Here is a 23,907-nt window from a genome sequence, read left to right as displayed (position 1 = left end):
AGTACAATAGACCGGCTGTTATTTGTGAAACTGGACCTGATATACAATAATGTCGTGCCTATATTGTTGACATTGATTTATTTGTTGCAAATATTGCTTAGGAAAGCGTCCGCGACCGATGTGTCGCAGTATGACGTGTAAATTTGCACTGTAATATAAATTTCTATTAAATTATTTCGATATACAATCTACTTATACCTTATAGCTTGTTCACACATTCTTAAATATTATTTTCGTCCAGTGTCCAAATCTTACCATGCCTGGCACATAAAGCTTAATAGAATACCTATCATTTAATTTTCATACCTAAATCAAGAATGTGACTTACATTTATAATTTTATTGCAAAAACACGCAGCATTGACATGACCATGCATGCACCATAAAGTTAATATTCCTTCGGAAAAGGAATATTAACTCTAAGTGCATGCACTTAGTAATTTATAAGGGTGAATAGGTTAGGTACCTTTCGCAAACCTAACGTCGTAGATTTTACTTGTATTGGACCATTCGTAAGAACATAACATTACATAGGAATGCTTGAGAAAATGCTCTAGTCTAAAAGAAACGGCAACATCAGAAGAACTTTTAGGTGGGGAAAATTTTGCACATCGACAGAGATTATTTCGAAACATCAATTTTCAGCTTCAATTTCCGTTTACACAAAACATCCGTGTAGTGCATTGTTTGGTTAAATAGAAATATGTACCTATTTCTGACTCGACTGGGAGAAGGAGACTACAATTAGATGGGGTTATTGACATTGAAAACGGCTAAACGATTTTGGAAACTGAAAAAGGTTTGGTAAAAAAAAGTGGCATGCCGTCATAAAATTCAATGTCAAGAATTACCTACTTACTTGGTTTAACCTCTTACTTGGTTTAACCAACCTATAATATGTAACGTTATAACGTACCTACTTAATGGACTCGACTGATTATATTTTTCTAATCCCCTTACATTTTTACCTGAGGCCTGAGAGGATTTTTTTTACTCGTAGTTATGAGAAAGTTTAGAAGTAGCGTTCAAAACTTGTCATTATGTAGGTACAAGATTATACCTACAGTACAACAAAACCTTTAGCTTATGTCAACATACATACGTGTTGGTCAACACTTACATAACATAACATTACCTTAGAATGATCAAGATTGATCTTGAACAATGTCAACCTCATCTTATTTTTCTACAGCGCACTATAAGTAGGTACATACATACCATCTTTGTCTAGCTACAGTCGGTTAAACATTATTGATTGAAAACAGCAATCATTGGTTTCAATCGTATTACATAATGTATCATTCAGGAAGCTGACTTGTCAATGAAATCGTTGTCCACAATTGTCGATCATCATTTGTGGCAAAACATTTGATCTTTGATCAGAGTAGAAACTACCTATTTATTCTTGATGATCTTATGAAACTTTTTCAGAATTTCATAACCAAGTGACGACATGGCTTTCGTAATTTATCTATGTTTGAAATGTGTTATTAGTTTCTCAAATGCTTACATTTCTACTGTACTTACACGCTCTTTCACTGTAGCTGCTGCAAGTAAAATCACAGAATAATAATAAGTACTGTAAAATACAGCATTCGAAAAGTTTCGTACGATATTACGTAGCTTCCATAACAATGGATGAGCTATGGCTATGGGCTTCAAAACTGGTTTCTTCCCAATTTATTATTCGCAACCAGTTCGAGCCTGTTCATGTGCCACTGATGGCAGACCAATAGCTTGTGAACTCTTCCACGGCAACTTAAACTTTAACTCCGTCTGTTAGTTCTCAAAATTGACTATCGACGGATACTTAGACCATGGAAGGCTTTTTGAATAAAATTAGGGGAATTTTATTAATGCACACAAAATACTCGTGACTCATGCACATAAACGGAGGGGAGAACCTATGCCTGAGAACGCAAGCCCTTTTTAGTCTAGATTCCTATTTCGATAACACTCAAATTGAACACGAAATGTTTTACGAGTAGAATAGGTAAAATTATACGCTGCTTCAAAAACGTAAACAACAAGTTAAAGGAAAAATAATTGATCAGTACATAGCAGTCATGTGGGCTTCAAAATGAAAAATAAAGATTTATTATAGCTACTTATAGTAGGTAGTTGAAGTTTCAATTTCAGTTACAAACATTTCTGTGCCAATTTTCTTAACGAATGATGACCAAAAATATTTGTATGTATGAATGAGTTATGTAGGTATGTGATAAACTCCTAATGGAAGACCCAGTGACGCTAATGTCCTCAGGCAACGTTAGGTATTTATTACTTTGCACAGTTTATATACAACATATGCCTACCTGGTTACTTCAGAAACATGTGTCTAACTTAAAGAATTCAATTATTTGGTATTTGTGTCACGTTTCAGTTCAGGAGGAGAAGGTATTGTGAAACGTTTTCAAATAAAATCTTGTTTAAACTACGTGACGGTGACATAAAGACGTAATTTAATGACTTAAAGCTATTTGAAGATCTACTAGAAAAAAGTTTATATCAGAATAAGGCTATCTGTCTGTCCGTTTCAGGGATATTGTGGAATTAATTATTTCTACTACAGGTATTTGAGAAGACTGATAAAAAAGTTCAAATTGCAAACATGAAATGGAAATCTGGCCGCATCATCGTGGTGCTGTGCCATTAAGGCAACGATAAACTAGCTTAGGCTAAAAAGGTTAGAATCGATGCCAGTCCGGGAGATTCGCGATTGCTTCGGCCGTGCGCGGGAGCAACGTCTATTTTTAGCATCCAAAAATAACGACTCACGGCGTGGTCACGTGTTCGGTAAACATGAACCGAGCCCCCACTTCGGAAGCACGTCATAGCCACTTCCCTGGTCAAGATACGATCATTTTTTCATGTTATTTCTAAGGGCTACAATATGCAAGAGTCATTACGCGTTCGTTGCACACAGTAAAGTCATAATGATTTACATAGGTGAAAAATAAAATGCTAAGCGAATGATTTTTTTTTTCAAAATTAATAACTGTTTGTTTTTTCTTTGTTACAGAAACCCCAAATGCGGCCCATGATAGCCGAATATGACCCCAAGAAAAAAGGAGTCAGAAATGACTTGTCAGATGTCGTTATGGTCAAGTAAGTTCCCCTGTTCCCACGCATTGTTCAGGACTCAGAAATCATGAAAGCAATAATAATCACCGACCTAGCTTTGACTGCCTTTATGTGTTGTCAATAATTTAAATTGATTGGTGCCACACCCGATGAAATGTTTTGTGCTTTCTTAGTAAAATCAACTTAGAAAATGAATCAACAAGCATGCCTCACAGCTTAACTTCATATTTTTGTTCAATCAAAAGATATTATTTTGAAATTATTGCAGAATTCTTAAACTAATGATATTGACATTTTTGTTCAACAGGAAATCGAAAAGATAGTTTTTAATGCTACTGTAGATCGGTATTTAGAACTTCAATTATGGTGCCCCTCGGGGCGCGAGCTGCCTTTCGAACTTACTCTGTTTTTGAAAAATATTACATTGTCGTGGTATTTTATATTGTATGTTGACTGTTAAGTATTCGCTCCTTTAACGAGCTAATAATGCTCGACGCCTTCGGGACGATCCGGGAAGACGTGTGCTGCTTCCACGAGATTAAAGTCATTCGTCGACCTTGATCATCTAGCAATGGACTCATACACCGGTACATCATTCCATTTTATGGTTTCAATTTTGTTTATTTAATTTGTTTTGTTTGGTTCTGTTAAATATTATGTCATCTGCTGAGCGACCGCATGCACCGGCCCACGCGCCGCCTGGGCCGGTGGCGGCCGCTCGTGCGCCATCTCTGTTCAGGCTCGGGATTGGCTCTAGCACTGGAGATTTGTACAAATTTGATTTAGCTTTATGTCTATTTTACTTATCTCAATTGAAAACCTGCAACAACACCAGAAAATAGTCGAAGATTAAATCTTGTTGTACAATTTCCTCGTCGGAGACGTCCTTGTAGTCTTTCATGACCTCTACGTAAAGCTGTATTGAATTTATAGTTGAGCCATCTTTTTGTAAATGCCGAGTCTTAACAGAGTGAAGCGCACCGAAAAAAGAAACTGTACATTATTTTGGAGACCATAATGAATGTATCACACTTTACACAAAACACTGACACACAGTAGAGATTCTGCTAACATTTTGTAGTAAGATCCATTCGCGTTTTTTAACGTTGCCACAAAGTTAGTAGTCCTCGCGAGTAAGTAGTTATCCGACCGCCCGCGACCGCGACACCACCTCGTACACACCTCGATCATTTCATATTCAAGCTTGAAATGTGGCGCTTTATATGTTACCGCTACCATCAAAGTACATGGTTATGCTTAAATTCGACTTAGTGAATGATTGTTTTTTACACTCTTATACCGACTCACTTCTAACCTATCAACATCACTTAATTAGTTGGTGCTGTATCAGTTATGTCAATTACTATAACAGTTTTTGGGAAAACATTCCACAGGTACAAAGTTGACCCGAATGAGATCCCTGTGGAACAACAGGCGGGGTCAACCCTACCTCTTATGGAGATTCCTGGTCGGGATGTGGAGGCGGACGAAGACTATAATCCGTTTGAGCACAGGAAACTTGCTCATCCTACATCGTAAGTGCACTGACGTTGCGTTCATTTAACACATTCACAAATTCTTGCACTTACATTTTTGCATACTTATTATGAAAGCTTTATCCAGTCAGAATTAAATTTTTCAGTAGCGTGATTTTAAATGAATAATTTTAGAGGTACCTTACTTAATTGGTGTTAAGTATAATAAGTTATAGACGTCAAACATAAATTCGTACTTTACTTAATACATTTTAAATTAATTAAACTCTATATCGTCAAAATTAAAAGTAATCAATACAATACAGAATATAAATAAAGGTAACTAACTATACATGGTGATTACAATATTTAAAATTTCGTTTTCAGAGACATGGACACTCTCATCCATCTCCTAAAGGGCTCCCTCGGAAGCGGTATCCTGGCTATGCCAATGGCATTCCTGAACGCAGGTCTCTACTTCGGGCTGGTGGCCACGTTCGCGATCGGAGGCATCTGCACGTATTGCGTGCACGTCCTGGTCAGGACCTCGCATGACCTGTGCAGAAGAATGCAAAAACCATCTCTGGGATTTGCCGAAACCGCTGAAGCCGCATTTTTATCTGGACCTCCCGCAATGCACAAGTTTTCTAGGCTTGCTAAGTAAGTACACAATGACCTGTTGTAGTTAATCCGTTTCTTCAAGTTTTATTCGTACTTCCTGCATACTTACTTTGTATGAGTATTTAAAATCTTAATTGACACTTTGAAAATATAAATCTAAACTGCACTTAATTAACACATAATATGACTCGTGAATCACGATTTCTTTTTTCTGCATCACTAAACGTCTCGTGTACTTGTTTCAGAGCAATGGTTAATTGGTTTTTGGTAATAGATCTACTAGGCTGCTGCTGCGTCTACATAGTATTCGTCTCCAAGAATGTCAAGCAAGTTGTGGATTATTACACAAAGGATTCCAAGGATTATCATGACATCGATCTCAGAATTTACATGGCTGTGCTTCTCCCTCTTCTTATCACGGTGAACTTGATCAGGAACCTGAAATATCTCGCACCATTCTCAATGATTGCGAACCTTTTGGTCGGAACCGGCATGGGTATCACCGTTTACTACCTCTTTCAAGACGTGCCAAGCATTAGCGACCGATCACCTTTTGCTGGATTCGAACGCTTGCCAACCTTCTTTGGAACTGCTATCTTCGCTCTTGAAGGCATTGGTGTTGTCATGCCCCTTGAAAACAACATGAAGACGCCGACTCACTTCATCGGATGCCCAGGCGTTCTCAACACTGGCATGTTCTTCGTGGTTTCTCTGTACGCCTTCATCGGCTTCACCGGATACCTCAAGTATGGGCCAGACACTCAGAGCAGCATCACGCTCAATCTGCCTGAAGACGAAGTGTAAGTATTAGTAACTAACTGTCTAAAAACGTGTCACTTTTTTAAACTATGTAGGACTTATTATAGTCAATTTTATTTTAATCCAGTCAAATATCGTATTTACTATATTATATTTTCTCTCTACATAGATTTATAGGATATTTATTAAATTTTTAATCTCAAACTAAATTATAAATTATTATATTGATTACCTTGAAAAAAATCGATCTGCCTAAGGTCGGAAATGTCGGAATCGAGCCCACGATTAATAGGATATCCATTAATAGTAAAAAATATTATTTCAGATTGGGACAGAGTGTTAAGCTGATGATCGCTGTAGCAATCTTCTTCACATACAGTCTCCAATTCTACGTGCCCATGGAAATCATCTGGAAGAATGTTCGTCACTGGTTCGGTGCCAAGAAGAACCTCGCCGAGTACAGCATCAGGATCGCTCTCGTGGTGATGACAGTTTGCATAGCTATTGCCATCCCGAACCTTGGACCCTTCATCTCGCTCGTTGGCGCCGTCTGTCTCTCCTTCTTGGGTCTTATCTTCCCTGCCGTGATCGAAACTGTCACTTACTGGGACCGACCTAACGGACTTGGCACATGCTACTGGGTGCTGTGGAAGAATCTCTTCCTTATTTCTTTTGGAATCCTCGGCTTCCTCACTGGTTCCTATGTAAGTGTTCTCGATATAATCAAAGGAGAAGATTAATCTAAGCAGCGCATGACTACTCGGTATACGGCTCCGATCCGAATATTAAGGGTTAGGAATTAAAAAGTGAAATTACCTTTATAATTCTGGCTAGTTTTTTATTATGTTACATTTCAATAAACGCTATATTTCCGACTTACAAAAATTTTATTTTCTGTAATGCTCAAATATCTTTGTTTGAGATTATATTAGTATTTTATAATTCACGTGCAGTAAGTAGGTTGTGTTTCTTATTGTTACTAGCTCCGAACGCCTCTGTAGCCATTTCCTAGATGTAAGACATGTATGTAGATAAAATATCTAAATTAAAATGTGTGAGAATATTTCTAGTGCATTATCGAAATGTGATACAACTCTAGGTTAGTAAAAAAAGGCATTAGTTGCTACGTATAAGAAAATTTTACTTACAAAAATTATAATTTTTGGATCTACATTTAACTAATTAGTTGCAAGTTTGGGAACCCCATTATTATGTGACATACAACTGTAGTGGGAACAAATCATTTGTTCCCACAATATGGCTAAAACCCTGCGGGTTGTAAATTCGAAAACAATGTTGGTGATAAGATGGCATTTTTCATTACCAAAAAAGATATATCTGCTTAGGTAGTACGTAGATATTAATGTCGAGCTTTTTTAAAATTTATGAACTGAAGCATTTAATCTTGAGGTGCCTAAGGTACGTAAGTAAGATTCATCCTCAGTATCATGAACTTGAAAATGTTATAGTGAGAAAATAATATAATTAAAAAACAAATTAATATGTATTATTTGTGATTCGTGACAGTAAAAGAATCTTCAATAGAGTTAAGATAATATTGACACAAAGTGAAAAGTTTAATGTTTTTGTTATACAAACACCTGAACACAACTGAAAATTTTATGCCTTGAATCAAATTGTTGTATTGAATCTGATCCTTAGATTTAGGATAAAGACTGTCAGTATTTTTTGTAAAATTTTCTTTAGAAAGAAGAGAAATTTCTGGTGACATCTCAAATAACGTACACACAAACTCGATTATGCGATGTTCCTTATGTGAGTCAGTTTCTGATATTTATTACATAATAATCTGGTTGGATGTGTGCGGTTAGCATAAGTGATTTACTGATTAAGACTAATAACGTAAATATACATAGAATGATTGCTATAAAAACTAGGCCCTTTTGCCTGGGGTTGTATTAGTCATTCTCTTAGTTGTAAGTTTTCATCGGGCTGTAGGCCAGGAATTGCTTTTTTGACAAATATGATTATATAGGTAGTCCTTGGTGTTGACAAAGAGATCATTCTCTTACGAGCTAAAATTAAAATTGTATGGACACACAACAATCATCTGTCTAATTCAAATAAATATTATAATTATTTTTCATATTTTAACTAAGATTTTGGAGAAATCATGTCTGATATTTTGATGGAGTGTTTTAAATCTTTCATAACGATTACAAAAGTCAATTTGGTAAAAAATCAATAATTTTTGAATACATGTACTCTTGTTATGCCTAATAATAGTAAACAGATATTGCTATGAAAATTTGAACCATTTTCGTAGAATTTACATACTTTAATGAAACCATTCCTCATTCCTATAACTAAAAATATATCGATTTGATTTATCAAACTACCTATTTTAGATAGTTATGGTTGTTTTGTTACAGTATTAAATAGTTCAGATTTAAGGGAATCTGTGTTTTATTTCTATAAATCCATTTAGGGTTAAGTTAACTGGAGCTATGCATAAGAGGTGAAAAATCGGAATTTATATGGAATTCGAAATGCCAGACCACTTTTGATAATAAAGAAAGAAATTTCAGCGAAAGAGTATTGACATAATTATTTTGATCCAACCAGGCCACTTGTTCTAAGCTACCTACTGATGCGTCACCGCTCGGATTGGGAGCTGTTCTCTCTCATAGATAATACCCTGATGGGTCCGAACGGCCAATCGTGTTTGCGTCGAGATCTTTAAATTCAAGTGAAAAGAAGTAGGTATACTTAGTCAAATTGACAAAGAAGCAACATCTATACCTACATTGAGGGTTAAAGAAATTCTTCCACCAAATACAGCAAATTAGCACACTGGAGATAGGGTCGCAAGTCATCGCTCGAGAAACTGCTAAAGATAATGAACTTAAGCTTAAAATCACAATACTAGAAGCGCTGAAATCAGGACGATCTCTGAAACATTTTACAAAGATAATGAACTTACTCTACAAAATGATTGCATTTTTAAAAGAAATACCCTGCGTATTTATTCCAAAAAACTTACACATTCAGATACTAAACGAATTACATGCGGGCCATATTGGGTTACTGGCTCGTAGCTATTTTTTTTGGAAGAATATAGACAAAGATATAGAAAATAAAGTAAATAAATTTGCAAAGCATGTCGTTTAGAACAACATCAACCAACTCGAGCTCCTTAGATTCATCACTGGGAAGAACCAAACGGTCCATGGCAAAGAGTTCATATCGACTTCGCAGGTCCATCAAATGGACATATTCTCTTCATTATCGTTGACGCATTTTCGAAATGGGTTGAAATATCCCAACAAAAATCACTACAAGTTCATGGTGCATGCTGAAAGGTTCGTACAGAGCATCAAGAGCGCACTGCGTGCAATGGCGGGGGAGAGAGGCGACTCTAGAGATTAAATATCGACTGAGGCGTAGGTACCCCTGGCGCTAGCTAGTGGACACTCAGCTTACGAGCTCATGTTTGGCCGAGAAGTAAGGACTAGACTTCATACTGTGCTCAAAACCCCATCAGTCACTCCATCGAGAAATAATGGCACATTGGCCTTACCTTCAAGACTGCATTTTGTTTGTGGAGACAGAGTGCAGGCTAGACTTTACGGAAGCTCCGCACAGAAGTGGACATTTGCCACAGTGGTACAGCGCCTGGGCAAGCTGCACTATGTCGTGCGTACGGACGGCGGTTTGACCTGGACGCGCCATCTTGACCAGCTGCTGCCGGCGCCACTGGTGCCAGCAGTGCCGCAGAATCGCGGCGGAGGCGTGTCATGTCTGACCTTCTTTATGGTTGCTTAACAACATGTGATTTCATTGTTATGACATAGCATGTAAATAAAGATTCAATATTTAACTAGGGCCGTTGGGGCAGGAAAGTTCTCGAGTGGCGACCACGGGCTGGAAGACGTAGCGTGGGCAGGCCTCCTACTAGGTGGACCGACGATCTGGTAAAGGTCACGGGTAGAGCCTGGATGCGGGCAGCGCAGGACCGTTCATTATGGAAAACCTTGGGGGAGGCCTTTGTCCAGCAGTGGGCGTCATTTGGCTGAAACGAACGACCGAACGATTTATCAAAGAATATTATTTTATGTATTAGATAGGTACCTAATTATTTATTTCCACTTTCCCGACAAACGTTTAATTTAATTTATTGTCCGTGGTGCATAATCTTTTTCTTAAAGGTTTTAAACCTTTGTTTGTCACCTGTCATCCGCTTTGCAATGGAGGGAAGTCGAACCTTAATTTCGAACTCCTCCTATATTCTTTTGATTAATTTCGTTGCGGGTCCAATGACAGTTTAACTTTCCCCCGGGACAAACTTGACCTTCATTGGTTGGGTTTTTGTGGCGGTCAAGCTGTAGATCCTGGCTACACAGGAGTTGCAGTGGTGGGAACGAGAGGTGGACCGGTTGTTAGTGTGGCAGAAAGTATGAACGTCAAAAAGTCCCAGTGCCAAAATGTACATTGTTACCATGGTTACAATGGTTTAGTGACAAATGGTACACATCACAAAATACAAGTACAACAAAAGGTGTGATAGATAAAATGATCAACTGATATATTGTGCTCATGAATACATTAATAAAATTAAATGTCAAAATGTTCAATGTTCTTGTAGTCTAGTCAATAAAGTTTTATTAATAGTTAAAATGATCTGAAGTTAAAATGTCTTTGGGTTTATTTGAACAAGCGTCTTATTGTATAATAGCTAACGTGAACACGTGTTTAAAAACATCAAGGTAAAAATGTCCAAAAAAACTTTATTGACTAGACTGCAAGAACATTGAACATTTTGACATTTAATTTTATTAATTTATTCATGAGCACAATATATCAGTTGATTATTTTATCTATCACACCTTTTGTTGTACTTGTATTTTGTGATGTGTACCATTTGTCACTAAACCATTGTAACCATGGTAACAATGTACATTTTGGCACTGGGACTTTTTGACGTTCATACTTTCTGCCACACTAACAACCGGTCCGTATGGACATTTTGACACCTGCACATTCCAACCGTTGAGCGTTTTTTCGCATTTACTACCCAGTCCCTGAATGATATTTCTAAACACACGCGGGCGAAGCCAAAGCCGCGGTAAAAAAGCTAGTCACTTTTCCTTTACCAAGCAAAGTAGGATTAAAATAATACTTAGTTCAGAGTATCGAAATTTAAGCGACTCTTACTAATTCGCAGCACAAAGGGACCCTCAACTAAACACTAGTCGTAAGTCAGGCTTGTAAAGCTATCAGGCTTAGCTCGGGGCAGATTAGCGACTGACCGCGCAAGAGCTAGATGGGACTGGAGGTGGATTCGCGCCTTAATGCCTACTAAGTGAGAATTCCATTCCGAGTACACAAGTGCCCCTTTAGTCAGGCGAAATCTAAGGATAATTAAGTGGCTTTGAGACTAGAGGCTATACTCGTAGTTATAAATAATTTACCTATCAGGGTATTTGTGCGCTTAGGCAACACTTTAAAAAAGAGAGAAGTTATGCTCGTTTTCACTACCAATTCCTAATTTTTAAGTGACCCTATGAAAATGAAGTTCCTTTTATGCGTTACCATAGGGGTCACTTAAAAATTAGGGATTGATGGTACAAACAGACATTAGACTAATAAAAGAGAGCCTTTAACCCCCTAAATGTCTGTAAAAAAATTACTATATTTTGTCATAAATATACTAAGAAGAAGCTCCGTGACCGCAACAAACTCAGTCACCTCTCTCTATCGGTAAAAGTACTAATACTAGTCCGGTCTGAATTTACTACGCAGATTTAAAATTACAGTTGTTGTTGTTTCAGCCAAATGACGTCCACTGCTGGACAAAGGCCTCCCCCAAGGTTTTCCACAATGAACGGTCCTGCGCTGCCCGCATCCAGGCTCTTCCCGCGACCTTTACCAGATCGTCGGTCCACCTAGTAGGAGGCCTGCCCACGCTACGTCTTAAAATTACAGTAAAGGTTAAAATTAGCATAGGTACCTAAGTGATTCATTTAGTCATTTGATTAGCTTATTTGAGCAAATGTCTTACCAGTAGTTAATCAAACAACAAAAGTTATTTGCGTATTTTTCTTCTGACCAACCACCTCACGTACCAACTTACGGTATGGAACGTTCTTGAGTTATGAGTTGCCTAAGTCTTTATTGAATTTAGGAGTTCCCGACGAAAAACTCTATCCCTTCGTAAGTACATTAAGGGAACGAAAAGAGTAAACGTCAATATTTTAGTTAAGTGGATACCTAGGTATCCTTAAGGGTATCCTCGATGGATTATCCTCAAATTCGTAATTATGTTGGATATTATACTTTTTTCAATTTCAACTTCCAAATGGTTGCTTATTAAAATTTAATCAAAGTAAATCAGTCAAACGGACACATCATCATCATCATGATAGTCATTAAGTCACCACTGCTGGACTACAACCCACTCTAATTTACCAGAGACAAAAGAAATATTTTTTTCATGCATAACAAGGCTGGTATTTGACCGCAATCGCACCTGGTGTTAAGTGAGATGCAGTCTAGGATGGTACATATCTGCCCTGTAAGTGCCTATTCACTCTCACCTTGAAAAGGCACGGATTATAGTGGTTAGGAAAGACAGCAGCAGGCAGCGAATTCCAGTCCCTAGCTTTTCGCATTATAAAAGAGCTTGCATTATAAAACTCTACTATTACCAATATTAAAATCTTAATAAAAGTAAATATGCAGCAGCAACAACAACAATCTCTATTTGATCCACATTATAAACTCGATTCAGACTAAAAACTACCATCAACAATATTGGTAGAATTCTAAACTAGATAGATACCTAATCATAACCCAAACTAGTTTTTAGTTTCAGTCGCTCAGTTCAGGAATACCGGCCTTAGGTTTTTTAATTTTTGCCGAACTGGCACACATTGTTACTGATATTGTGAAATACCGAACCTACATAGAAATATTTGGACATTTTTCTAGGAACAACGTATTAGGGTATTTCTCATCGCTACGGTTCTCATCGTCACCTTCGTGGCAAATTTTATTTCTAACTTTTTTCAACTTTTTGTAAACAAAAATTGTAGCGCTTGATGTAAAGATTGTATTCTTAGTAAATCAGTCAAATAGTGAGTCTCGTTTGGAAGCTTTAACGTTTTGAATTTTTTGATGCCACGAAAGTGATTCTGTACTTCACAGCAATATTTTTTTCAAACTTTACTACTGTAAATGACTCTTAAGTGTTTATAAAACATATATTTAGTCTTATTTTCATAGATAAATAGCAATAACATACTATAAATAGGTACCTACTTAAAAACAAGATAAAATTTTACCGATAACGTCACCTACAAAGTTACAAGATTCTACGCAATTGGTTTTAAGGGTGACACTGGTGGCATTCTGAAATGCTGAAGAAGCAAAAAAAGGATTATCAGTACCTCAATAAAAAGAACTCTAACTGATTATCAGTCCCTCAACAAAAATATATATTTTTATTGAGGCCAGAGGGCCTCGTATTTTTGTTGTAGGTACAACTTTTAACTCAAACTTCAGATTAAATTGATCTTACAAACAGATACACAGTCACATATACAGACATACATACAGTCATACAGACATACATACAGTCATACAGAGAGACAGACAACAAAAATACGAGGCCCTTATTTTTTTATTGATGTACTGAACTCTACTTACCACGTATAATTTATTAGTTATTAAAATATTGTAAAAACATAAACACCAGTCACTATATTTTAAAATAAACCAAAGCAAGAAATCACTTTCGTGGCCTAAAATCACCTTCGTGTATAAAACACCACGAAGGTGATGCCACGAAGGTGACGAAAATTTTAGTTTTTTATGAATTATCCTTAAATTTGAATTTAACGGTTCAAGTCGAATACTACACAAATAAGTCTAACATGTTAAGTTTTCAATGGCCTAAGTTTCAATTAAATTGGTTAAATTTTAGAGGTAGAAAATATTGTTCAAGCAAGCGATGGTATGTCTATGGATAATCACAAAAAGTTACGTATTTTTTTCGCGGAGCGACGATCGACCTATCTCACCTCCCCAATGGCCGGAGCACGACTGACGTTAACCGAATAAAACGCTGTGATTGGTTGCTGGTGTTCGGTTTAACGGCAATCTTGTATTATTATTCAAAATTTTAGGTACCTAAAATCGTGTGACCAACGTATTTCGCTTTCTCTATTCGAAATAATTATAAGAATATATTTTTTTTACTATTGTGTGAAAAGTATATTTAATTACGATGATTTTAGTATATGCTACACACAAATTGAATGAAAATTGTGAATGAAGTAACCAAATGTTTCATTGAAACCGAAGGTGTGACACGATGAGAACGCGAAAAATGACCCCGTTTTTTATCGTTTCATGTGATGTTTTCGTATTAGTTATGCTTCTATTACGATAAAATTTATTTTGTATGTAGCTAAATAGATATTTTATCAACTGATTTCAAAGTTAAAAATAAATAAAAATAAGAACTATTATTGTGTGACCATCACATTTGAGTGTAAATGAGAAGTACCCATTATTACATGCACCAAATATGTATGGGGAGAACACAATACAATTTCGATTTATGGTATTTGGCAGCTACAGCGAGTGTCATCGAATATATTTCTTGGATTTTCATAATCTTAAAGAGATAGTAACCGTAGAGTATTTGTGGAAATTAGACCCGTATTAGCTTGTTCAGTCAAACAAAAAGAGGCTTTCTGCTCAATATTTTTATCTTCGATTTTGCTATCAACTTCTTTTCGTCTGAAACTAGTAATGTCTTTTTTGGGGAATAATGGATACCAAATCGAAGTTTTATTTCGCTATTATTCTCTACATAATGGTTCTGCAAGATTGCGATAAGACGGCTGATATCTATCAGCTTATTAAATGAAGTCATTTTATATTAATAGCCATAGTCATTTGTTCCTTAAACAATAACATAATAATTATATTATTGGGAATTGAAAAAAAAACATGAAAATTGTTTATCTACGGACTACACCAAATATTGCTAAGCACTAGGACCTTCATTTCTTTCAGCCAAATAACGTCCACTGCTGGACAAAGGCCTCCCCCAAAGATTTCCACAATGACCGGCCCTGCACTACCCGCATCCAGATGTTTCCTACGACCTTCACTAGATCGTCGGTCCACCTAGTTGTCGACCTGCCCAAACTACGTCTTCCGGACCTTATGCTGTTGCAATAGATTCTACTTAGGAACAAAAATTTTTTTGCGGTAGCGCATTTTCTTACATAACTTTTCAATTCCTATCATTGGAGGTCCGAAAATATTTCTCATACAATTTGATACCATAATGATCATTCTTCATAAAAAAATTAAAACCTACATATTTAAAAACATAATCATTGATATTCATAATATCACTAATCATACACTTAGTTTTTACTAATATTTGTTTTCATATATTTTTCTATACTAATGATCGAAACTCATAATCATTCGATTAAATAACTATAATATTCATAAATGTGATGTATCCTTATATTTGTTTTCATAAATTTATTACTCATAAGTGTATTTATCCATATTATTGAAAATCATGATGTCTATATTCGTATTAAATCGTATTTTAACATTAAATTAATTTGAAATGGTCCAAAACAGGCAATATTTTGTGCCACAAAACTAACGTGACAGAAACGAATCGCTGCAAAACCGACTCCACGTAGTCTTGTCTGCCCTACCCCTAGAGTGTAATTTAAAAGCCGGAGGCGCGGAGGGAGGGCAGCCCTCGCCCGCTGTAACGAGGCTCAGGCGCCCGGGTGAGCTGGAGCGGCTGAGGCTGGTCGCCGAGGCGCCGAAGGCGCCGATGGCGATCCAAAAAGCCGAAGCTGCGGAAGCAAGCGTGGGTGCCTGAGCCTCGTTACGCAAGGGCGGAAGGGCTGCACATCCCGCAGCGCCGGAGACGAGGAGATACCAATGCATGCTGCATGCTCTGCATGCTTATCTACTCTATTAAATTATATATGATTTTTTTAAAGATACGAGTATGTCTGTTATAAAGTAAATTATTCTGAACAACAACATTATGAGTTGAAGTATGTTCTTAGTAACAACATTATTAATTAAAACAATATTATGATCAATGAATGTTATGAAAAAAAAAGATCTGAAAATAAAAATTATGTATTTTAAATGGTTCTTAGTAGTAACAGTATTGATAAAAAAATTATGATTACTAACTGTTATGAGCTCCGATGGTAGTAATAAAAATATATGAATAAAAAAAGTATGAAAAATAAAATTATGAAGAGAGATTATTATGAACACAAATCGGTAGTAAGACAAAGAATAGGATTTAGAATTTTATGTGAGCCAATATAGAACCTTTTTTTGCATAACAAGGCAGGTATTTGACCGGAATCACACCAGAGGTGAAATTGTGATCATAACGTACGATAAAGTCAGTTAAACAAAGCATTAGACAGAATAATCGTACGTTATGAACTGTCAAATGATAACGATTGCTTTACACAATTCCACCTCTGGTGTTAAGTGAGATGCAGTCTAGGATTGTACATATCTACCCTGTAAGTGTCTATTCACTCTTGCTTTAAAAAGGCCCTGTATCTGATGTATGACTCTACATACAATTAACTAATACATATTTTGCTTCCTACATTATTATTAATTACATAGTTGATGTTGTGTTTATTGACCTGACTATAATGTTAGAAGGCCAAAACAACAATATTAATCCTTATGACTATGTACGAATAATAATAGTTACAACTCACTGAATACGCGTTCACATGGCTCGCTCCGACCAGTTTTATTTGCCTCGAAGGGCGGTAAACGAAACCCGCTATGTCAGAAATATATCTTTCTAAATATATTCAACCCTTGTCAGTTTATTTGAGTTTTCGTCACTCGCACAAATCAGCCAAGGCATTTGATTCGTTTCCGCTGTGTTTTGTTATATTGTTCAGCATTTTTTTGAGATTTGAAGGAAAAATCTTTGTTGTTGTTGATGTATTTTCCAAGAAATACATACCTACTTAATCATTTGAGTTTGTAGCACTATTTCAAAAATAATAATTGTGTTGTTGCGATTATTCTGCATTTATTGGATAAAAATTAATAATTATTGCACCCGATGAATCCTGGTTATTTTAATCATTAATAAAAAATAATACCAAGCCAATTTCCGTATATTTTCCTATCCACGTACCAACAGAATAACGGATAATGTGATTTTAAAGCTTCCTCGTTTGATGACTGCATATCGAACGAAAAAAAAACATTTATTTTTTATTGTTAGCATCAAATGATTAAATCCTACTTTAATGTGTTCCAAACACAACAAATCACAAAGCCTTTAAATTAATCTCAACTAAGCAAAGCGGATATAAATGGATATTTACAACGCAAGTTTCCTTAAGTGTTCATTATCCTCCGCTTTATCAGGGCCAGCAGTGGAACCCGTAAGTGATATAAGAGTGACCTACTTTAGTTCCATCGCTGTTGTAACGCTTTGAGTTTTAAGGCGATACAAATTCAAATCAAATTCAAATTCGTTTATTTCTTTAGCTTAGCCTAGTTCAGTTACAAGTTTTTGGAGCTTCCTGTTAAGCAACAGATGTTGCTTGTGCTAGGCTCTTCTATAACAATACATAACGTAGGTAGGCAAATTATTATAAGGCAATTATTTTAATTGCGTTTAGGGTGCATAGAAGGAAATAAACAAATAAGTACACTAAACTTTATAATATTTTACAAGTGAAAATTAAAATAAAAGTTAAATTAATGCAAAAATACTAATTAATACTAGAACCCAGGTAAAAGATATAACGTGCGAGTGTGTCATGTGTGATGATGTGTGTGCATGTGTAATGTGTGTGTGATACACGTGCCAGTAACTGGTACACTTACATACCAATTACATCCAATTAAAATAGAGAATCAAGGATCTTAACGCGACATTTTTATAAAGTAGAGTTCGCAACACGTCTTTGTTACAATTGGAATAAGGTGGTTATGTCCACTTTTTGGCCACTTTGGGGTTCACGAACTATTCGACGCTGATAATACAGTTTGACGTTTCGGCTCTGCACGACAGCGTGGTTACAAGTAGATTTGTGACTAGCAGTTTCGTCATTCGGACGACCTTGAAAGTTCCTTGCACGTCATTGCGTATACAGGGTGTTAGGTAAATGGGTTTATGAGCCGACACTAGTCCATGTTAACATAGGCATATAAATGGTATGGTGAAGTCAGAAAATTGATATCTTCATTTTAATTATTTAAATTTTCATACAAATCGGATTTTATAAAATTTATTTTGCATGACAATTAAAAAAAAAATGATGATATCAAGTTTCTGACTTCACCATACCATATACAGTGTGTCCGGGCATGTAGTGATCAAACTTTAAGGGCGTCATCTATGGACAATTTTATCGGTAAAAATACTTTAAATTTGGGGCTTGACCCATTTCTCGCATATTTACAAGGATTTAAGTTTTTAATTTTAAGTTTTCACCTCTTCCTTCAAAAACAAGTGATAGCGTGGGTAGTTTAACATTAATAAGCAAAAAATTTATATCATGCGATAGCCAATAAAATTATCTATTAGTAGAAGTAGAAAACAGATACAAGTTTCATACATTTTAAGGGTGTAAGAATAGATTTAATTAGAAATAAACATGATTTTTTTCACATCTTTTTCAGTTATTCCCCAACACAAGAAAAACCAGGTCGTTAAGGTATGTTTTATTTGCATTTTATTATTAGTATTTGAGCTATTCTACAGCACGAATGTAAATTTATTAGTCTACGTCTATTAGTTTCGACGTAATTGTTGAACAAAGATACCCCTTCCCAGCGGTTTCCATAGCGCACGCGACATGCGAAAATGCACTGCCTGAAAGAATCACACAACCTATTCCGATTACTATGGAAACCGCTGGGAATGGGTATCTCTGTTCAATAATTATGTCGAAACTAATAGACGTAGACTAATAAATTTACATTCGTTTTGTAGAATGGCTCAAATACTAATAATACAATGCAAATAAAACATACCTTAACGACCTGGTTTTTCTTGTGGTGGGAAATAACTGAAAAAGATGTGAAAAAAATCATGTTTATTTCTAATTAAATCCATTCTTACTCCCTTAAAATGTATGAAACTTGTGTCTGTTTTCTACTTCCACTAGTAGATAATTTTATTGGCTATCGCATGATCTAAAATATTTGCTTATTAATGTTAAGTTACCCACGCTATCACTTGTTTTTGAAGGAAGAGGTGAAAACTTAAAATTAAAAACTTAAATCCTTGTAAATATGCGAGAAATGGGTCAAGCCCCAAATTTAAAGTATTTTCACCGATAAAATTGTCCATAGATTACGCCCTTAAAGTTTGATCACTACATGCCCGGACACACTGTATATACCCATGGGCATATATTAACATGGGCTAGTGTCGGCTCATATACCCATTTACCTAACACCCTGTATATGCTTATGCCTTGATCACACGTACCGAGTAAACGGGCGAGACAGTGCTCGGTGTGCATGAACATTACCGAGTTTTTTGGCGAGACAGATACTCGACGAATCACCCACCTCTCTCGGACTAGTAACATTTTACTCGGTATAAGGCTTTGGCATGCTTTTATCTAGCAAGCGACTGAATCGCAAAGAATTTGATTTTTGGACGCAAATTGCATGCCCGTGAATCCCGATTCTGCCTGTCTTGCAAATGCCTCTACAAAGTAAGCTACTTTTCCGTTTGACAGGCATGTGTACCTAATATTGCCTTAATCCAAATAGACGGGTGCAGCCCTTTTCACGTATTTTTACCACAGCATCCGCAGAATCGACTATTCGGGTTTGTATTACACATGAAAGGGAGACCCGTGCGTGGAATATTAACAAGAGGTGATGCTTTATTTGATATTTCAGTGCTTTGGAAGAGATTTGTGTCAAGGGCGCGAAGGGGAGAACAAATGCTGTCTATTGTTTGGGCAACGAATTTTCAGAGGATATGAACGAAAAGGGGTAAATTTTTGAAATTGATTTGCTTAATCATTCCGTTAGAGGCTGATGGAGTTACAAAATATAAGTAAGTACCTAAGTTATGTTGAAAAAATAACGCTTGAGCTTTAGTTGTAGGTTAAGACTTACACTTTATTTATTGGCGTTAAAGTTTAATTACCTAAGAGAAACACCATGCTTTAGTCTCCACTGCGGAGGAAGATGACCAATGACGATATCTAAATATCTAATTAGTTAAAGGCAAAGGAGGATTTGCCCTAAGATAAAAGTACACTTTCTAATGGTCTACAACTTTTCAGCTTCATATAAATAAGCAGCTGCTCCATACTAGTTGCCAGATAACTTATCCCTTGTGAAAGCTTATACCTAGTAGTGGCATAAGACGATCCAGCGCTGCATTCTAAGACGATCCAGCGCTGCATTCTAAGAGGATTAGCGATTGAAGCACGTTGCACCTGATGTAGGCATTTGTGCTCACACTACAGCTATTTCTTGTCCTTTTAGTATATTGCTAGTGACCCGCCCCGGCTTCTCACGGGTGCTAAGTATACATATAAACCTTCCTCTTGAATCACTCTATAAAAAAACCCGCATGAAAATCCATTGCGTAGTTTTAAAGATCTAGTGCTCGTTTTCACCATCAATCCCTATTTTTTAAGTGACCTCTATGGTAACATATTATAACAGGCATTTTGTTTTCATCACAGGGGTCACTTAAAAATTAGAGATTGATGGTGAAAACAGGCATAAGAATAAGTACATAGGGACAGACAGCGGAAAGTGACTTTGTTTTATAGTATGTAGTGAAGTACTTTAAAGATTACTGGATAATTATTATTTATTTAATAATAAAATAATAACTCGCTATCTATAGTTCTAACACTTAACTCAATCAGTGCCTGAGGTAGAGTAGCGGGAAGGTGATTTTGTGACTGCCAAACGTCAGCGAGACTTCAGATTTGTATACCCTGTCACGTCATAATAATGTCAATGTCATCTTTCCTGTACCGCTGTCATAACTAGGGTACTAACTGAGTTAAACGGTAGACCTTTAATAAGCACAAACTTTTTATTAATACCTTTACATAGAAAACTTTCATGAATACAAATGTACAAGTACTGTGTGGAAAACCACCACGCGACACCTAAGAGTAGGCGCACACCGTTGATTTTTCGTCGGCCGATAGTTTAGTCGGTCAGTTGATCAGTATGGGCATGTATGGGAGTGCGCACACTACGCCGATTCGATTTGGCCGATTTTTCATACAATTTGAAATCGGGCACAACTATCGGCCAACTAAAAATCAACGGTGTGCCCCTACTCTTACAAAATGTTTATTTTTAAAGATTATTAGCAATTTGTATTGCACAAATTACTAATAGTCCCGTTAGCCCCTCGTGTTAAGCTAAATAAGCTTGTGTTACGAGTGGACTCACCACAATAGTCGAGTGGCGGTGGGATTCGAACCCGCGTTCCTCGGATCTCGCGTCGGCCACTCCGACCTCTTCACCGTTCGGCTATCGTGGCTATATATTATTATGTATGTATAGGTGGTTTTTATTGTTCTAAATACCCAAAATGTAATGTAGTCACACAACCGACAAAACTGTTTGGGATGAAGACTGATGAGTACAAAAGTGGCATGTTATGATATTTGATATAAGGAAGTAGCTCACGCATTACTGCTTTCCCAAAGGAAATGTATAAAAGTTACGACTTTTTGCTGTCCGTCAAGACAATCGCACTATAGCTAACAGTTGTTATGGGTTTTGATGTCTACGGGTATTTAACTAGTTAGCTAAAAATGGATATTTACGAATATGTACTAAAACACATATTCATAAAATTGTACCCATCTAGAAATACATAGTTAAATAAATTCGTAATGAAAATTATCGGAAATAACTTACAAACTTCAAAATCTAAAATCACTGATTTATAATTTATAACACACTAGCTTTCCGCCCGCGGCTTCGCCCGCGTGGAATTTTGTCTGTCACAGAAAAACTTTATCGCGCGCGTCCCTGTTTCAAAAACCGGGATAAAAACTATCCTATGTTCTTTCCCGGGACTCAAACTATCTCTATGCCAAATTTCATCAAAATCGGTTGCGAGGTTTAAGCGGGAAAGCGTAACAGACAGACAGACAGACAGAGTTACTTTCGCATTTATAATATTAGTTGGGATAAATAACGCGTTTCGTAAAAAAATATAAAGTTGCAGTTTATTATTATCATTTTGGTATCCCTGGCTAGGCTGTCAACCGGTTATAAAAGCCAATATTATCAGAATTATCCCAAAATATGGCGTCTAATATTTTTATTTGAAGTAACAGGTTGCTAAAGTAAAAGCTTTCAACTATCCGTGTAGAGGGATGTGGGATGAGGCTGCATCCTAAGAGGATTACCCCAAGTGGAACGGATCGTACGCGTCGAGGGCCGCACTTGATTGCTACTGATGTGCCTTTGTGCTGCTTTGAGAAATAGCTGTTTTTTTTTTAAATAAATAATAGTAGGTATAGTAGTCACTATCGCTACATAGTATAAAACCAAGACGCTTTCGGCTGTCTGTCCCTATGTATGCTTAGATTAAAACTAAGCAACGGATTTTGATGCGGTTTTTTTGTAATAGATAAAGTCGCACCCGTGTGAAATCGGGGCGTGTCACTATTTAATAATAGTGGTCCGCCCCGGCTTTGCCCGTGGTACATTACGTGCCTAGCACTCAGGGACCCCGTACATATCCAACGGTGAAAATTTTTTAAAAATCAGTCCAGTTGTTCTTGAGATTAGCGCGTTCAAACAAACAAACTCTTCAGATTTTTAATGTTAGTATAGATATAGTTTGCTGGAATGATGCCTTAGGTCCGTAGACCGACGCTCATGTGCTTTAAGATATTTTTCAAGTTAAACTTAAAACAAATTTTGGTTCAAAACAAAACAAAAGTTTGGTTGAATTTCTATATTTAGACTAAGACAAGCTATGATAGAGATTGAATTTCATTTGAATGAAATTGTTTTGACTTTTTATATTGTTTTTATGCAGTAGTTTATGTAATTTCTTCTGTCCAACTTCGATACCACTGTAACGTATTTTTTTCTATTTTAATTTATTACATTCAAGAAACTCCTTATTTCTTCAAAATTCATAGGTGTACGTCTTCGTCTTCAAAATATCTAAAAATTCATGTTAAAATTATTCATAACTCCATATTATTCTAGTATGCACAAATTGCTCCGAAAAGCATTAACGGAACCATCGTTAGGCAAGCAGCTAGTGTTACATGTAACTGAGATTTCCAGGAGAAGCCGACGTAAAGGCGAGGCTAAACTATCAAGTTATAGTCATTAGATTAAATTGCTTCCGTTAAGATTTATTGGTAAAGTTCCGACGATCTTTTCAGTTTAGTTCTGGCTGGCTATAAAATTGAGTTACCCTCATCAATATCCAAGGAATCATAATTAAAAATGGTGCGACCGACGCGGACGAGCCTCGTCGGCACGCGCACCGACGATCTCCAAACGGCTAGAGTACCTTCTGTACTTGCCACTCTGCCCGGTGAAGCTGGAAAAGCTCTTCAAGCTACCAGCGCGCGTCCCTTCAAAAAAACATTAAAAATGGTCACTGAAATTCTGGCGTTTCTGATGGTGATATGTTGTGCGCATTTGATGGTGGTGGTCGCTTATCATAAAACGGGACTATTCCCACCTCTCGTTCCCATCGCTGCAACTTCTGTGTAGCCAGGATCTCAGGATCTGAGTAGCTTGACCGTCAATAAAAACCCAACCAGTGAAGGTCAAGTTTGTCCCGGGGAAAAGTTAAACTGTCATTGGACCCGCAACGAAATTAATCAGAAGAACATAGGAGGAGTTCGAAGTTAAGATTCCACTTCCCCTACTGGAAAGCGGATCGCTTATAATCTGATAACTCGAACGTTTTT

The 23,907-nt window shown here is 36.6% G+C and overlaps 1 protein-coding gene across 2 annotated transcripts in view; it reads left to right on the top strand.

Annotated features, from left to right (window-relative positions):
- LOC114353127 (proton-coupled amino acid transporter-like protein pathetic) overlaps positions 1 to 8,231 on the top strand; it is a 48,410-nt gene extending 40,179 nt beyond the window's left edge. Inside the window, exons 1-6 of one of the 2 annotated variants that reach the window (XM_028304974.1) lie at positions 3,093 to 3,107; positions 3,391 to 3,670; positions 4,478 to 4,618; positions 4,946 to 5,218; positions 5,425 to 5,979; positions 6,264 to 8,231. In XM_028304974.1, the coding sequence (XP_028160775.1) occupies positions 4,539 to 4,618; positions 4,946 to 5,218; positions 5,425 to 5,979; positions 6,264 to 6,678 (1,323 nt within the window). In that variant the 5' untranslated portion in view covers positions 3,093 to 3,107; positions 3,391 to 3,670; positions 4,478 to 4,538 and the 3' untranslated portion in view covers positions 6,679 to 8,231. Of the gene's footprint in view, positions 1 to 3,021; positions 3,108 to 3,390; positions 3,671 to 4,477; positions 4,619 to 4,945; positions 5,219 to 5,424; positions 5,980 to 6,263 lie in introns of those variants that run through there. The other variant, XM_028304966.1, reaches the window with a different exon arrangement.
- Positions 8,232 to 23,907: the final 15,676 nt, after the last annotated feature.

Source organism: Ostrinia furnacalis, unplaced genomic scaffold (assembly GCF_004193835.3).
Source record: "Ostrinia furnacalis isolate ACB-3 unplaced genomic scaffold, ASM419383v2 OfSCF0155, whole genome shotgun sequence".
In the NCBI taxonomy this organism is placed as follows: domain Eukaryota; kingdom Metazoa; phylum Arthropoda; class Insecta; order Lepidoptera; family Crambidae; genus Ostrinia; species Ostrinia furnacalis.
This window is presented reverse-complemented; position numbering and strand designations above follow the sequence as displayed.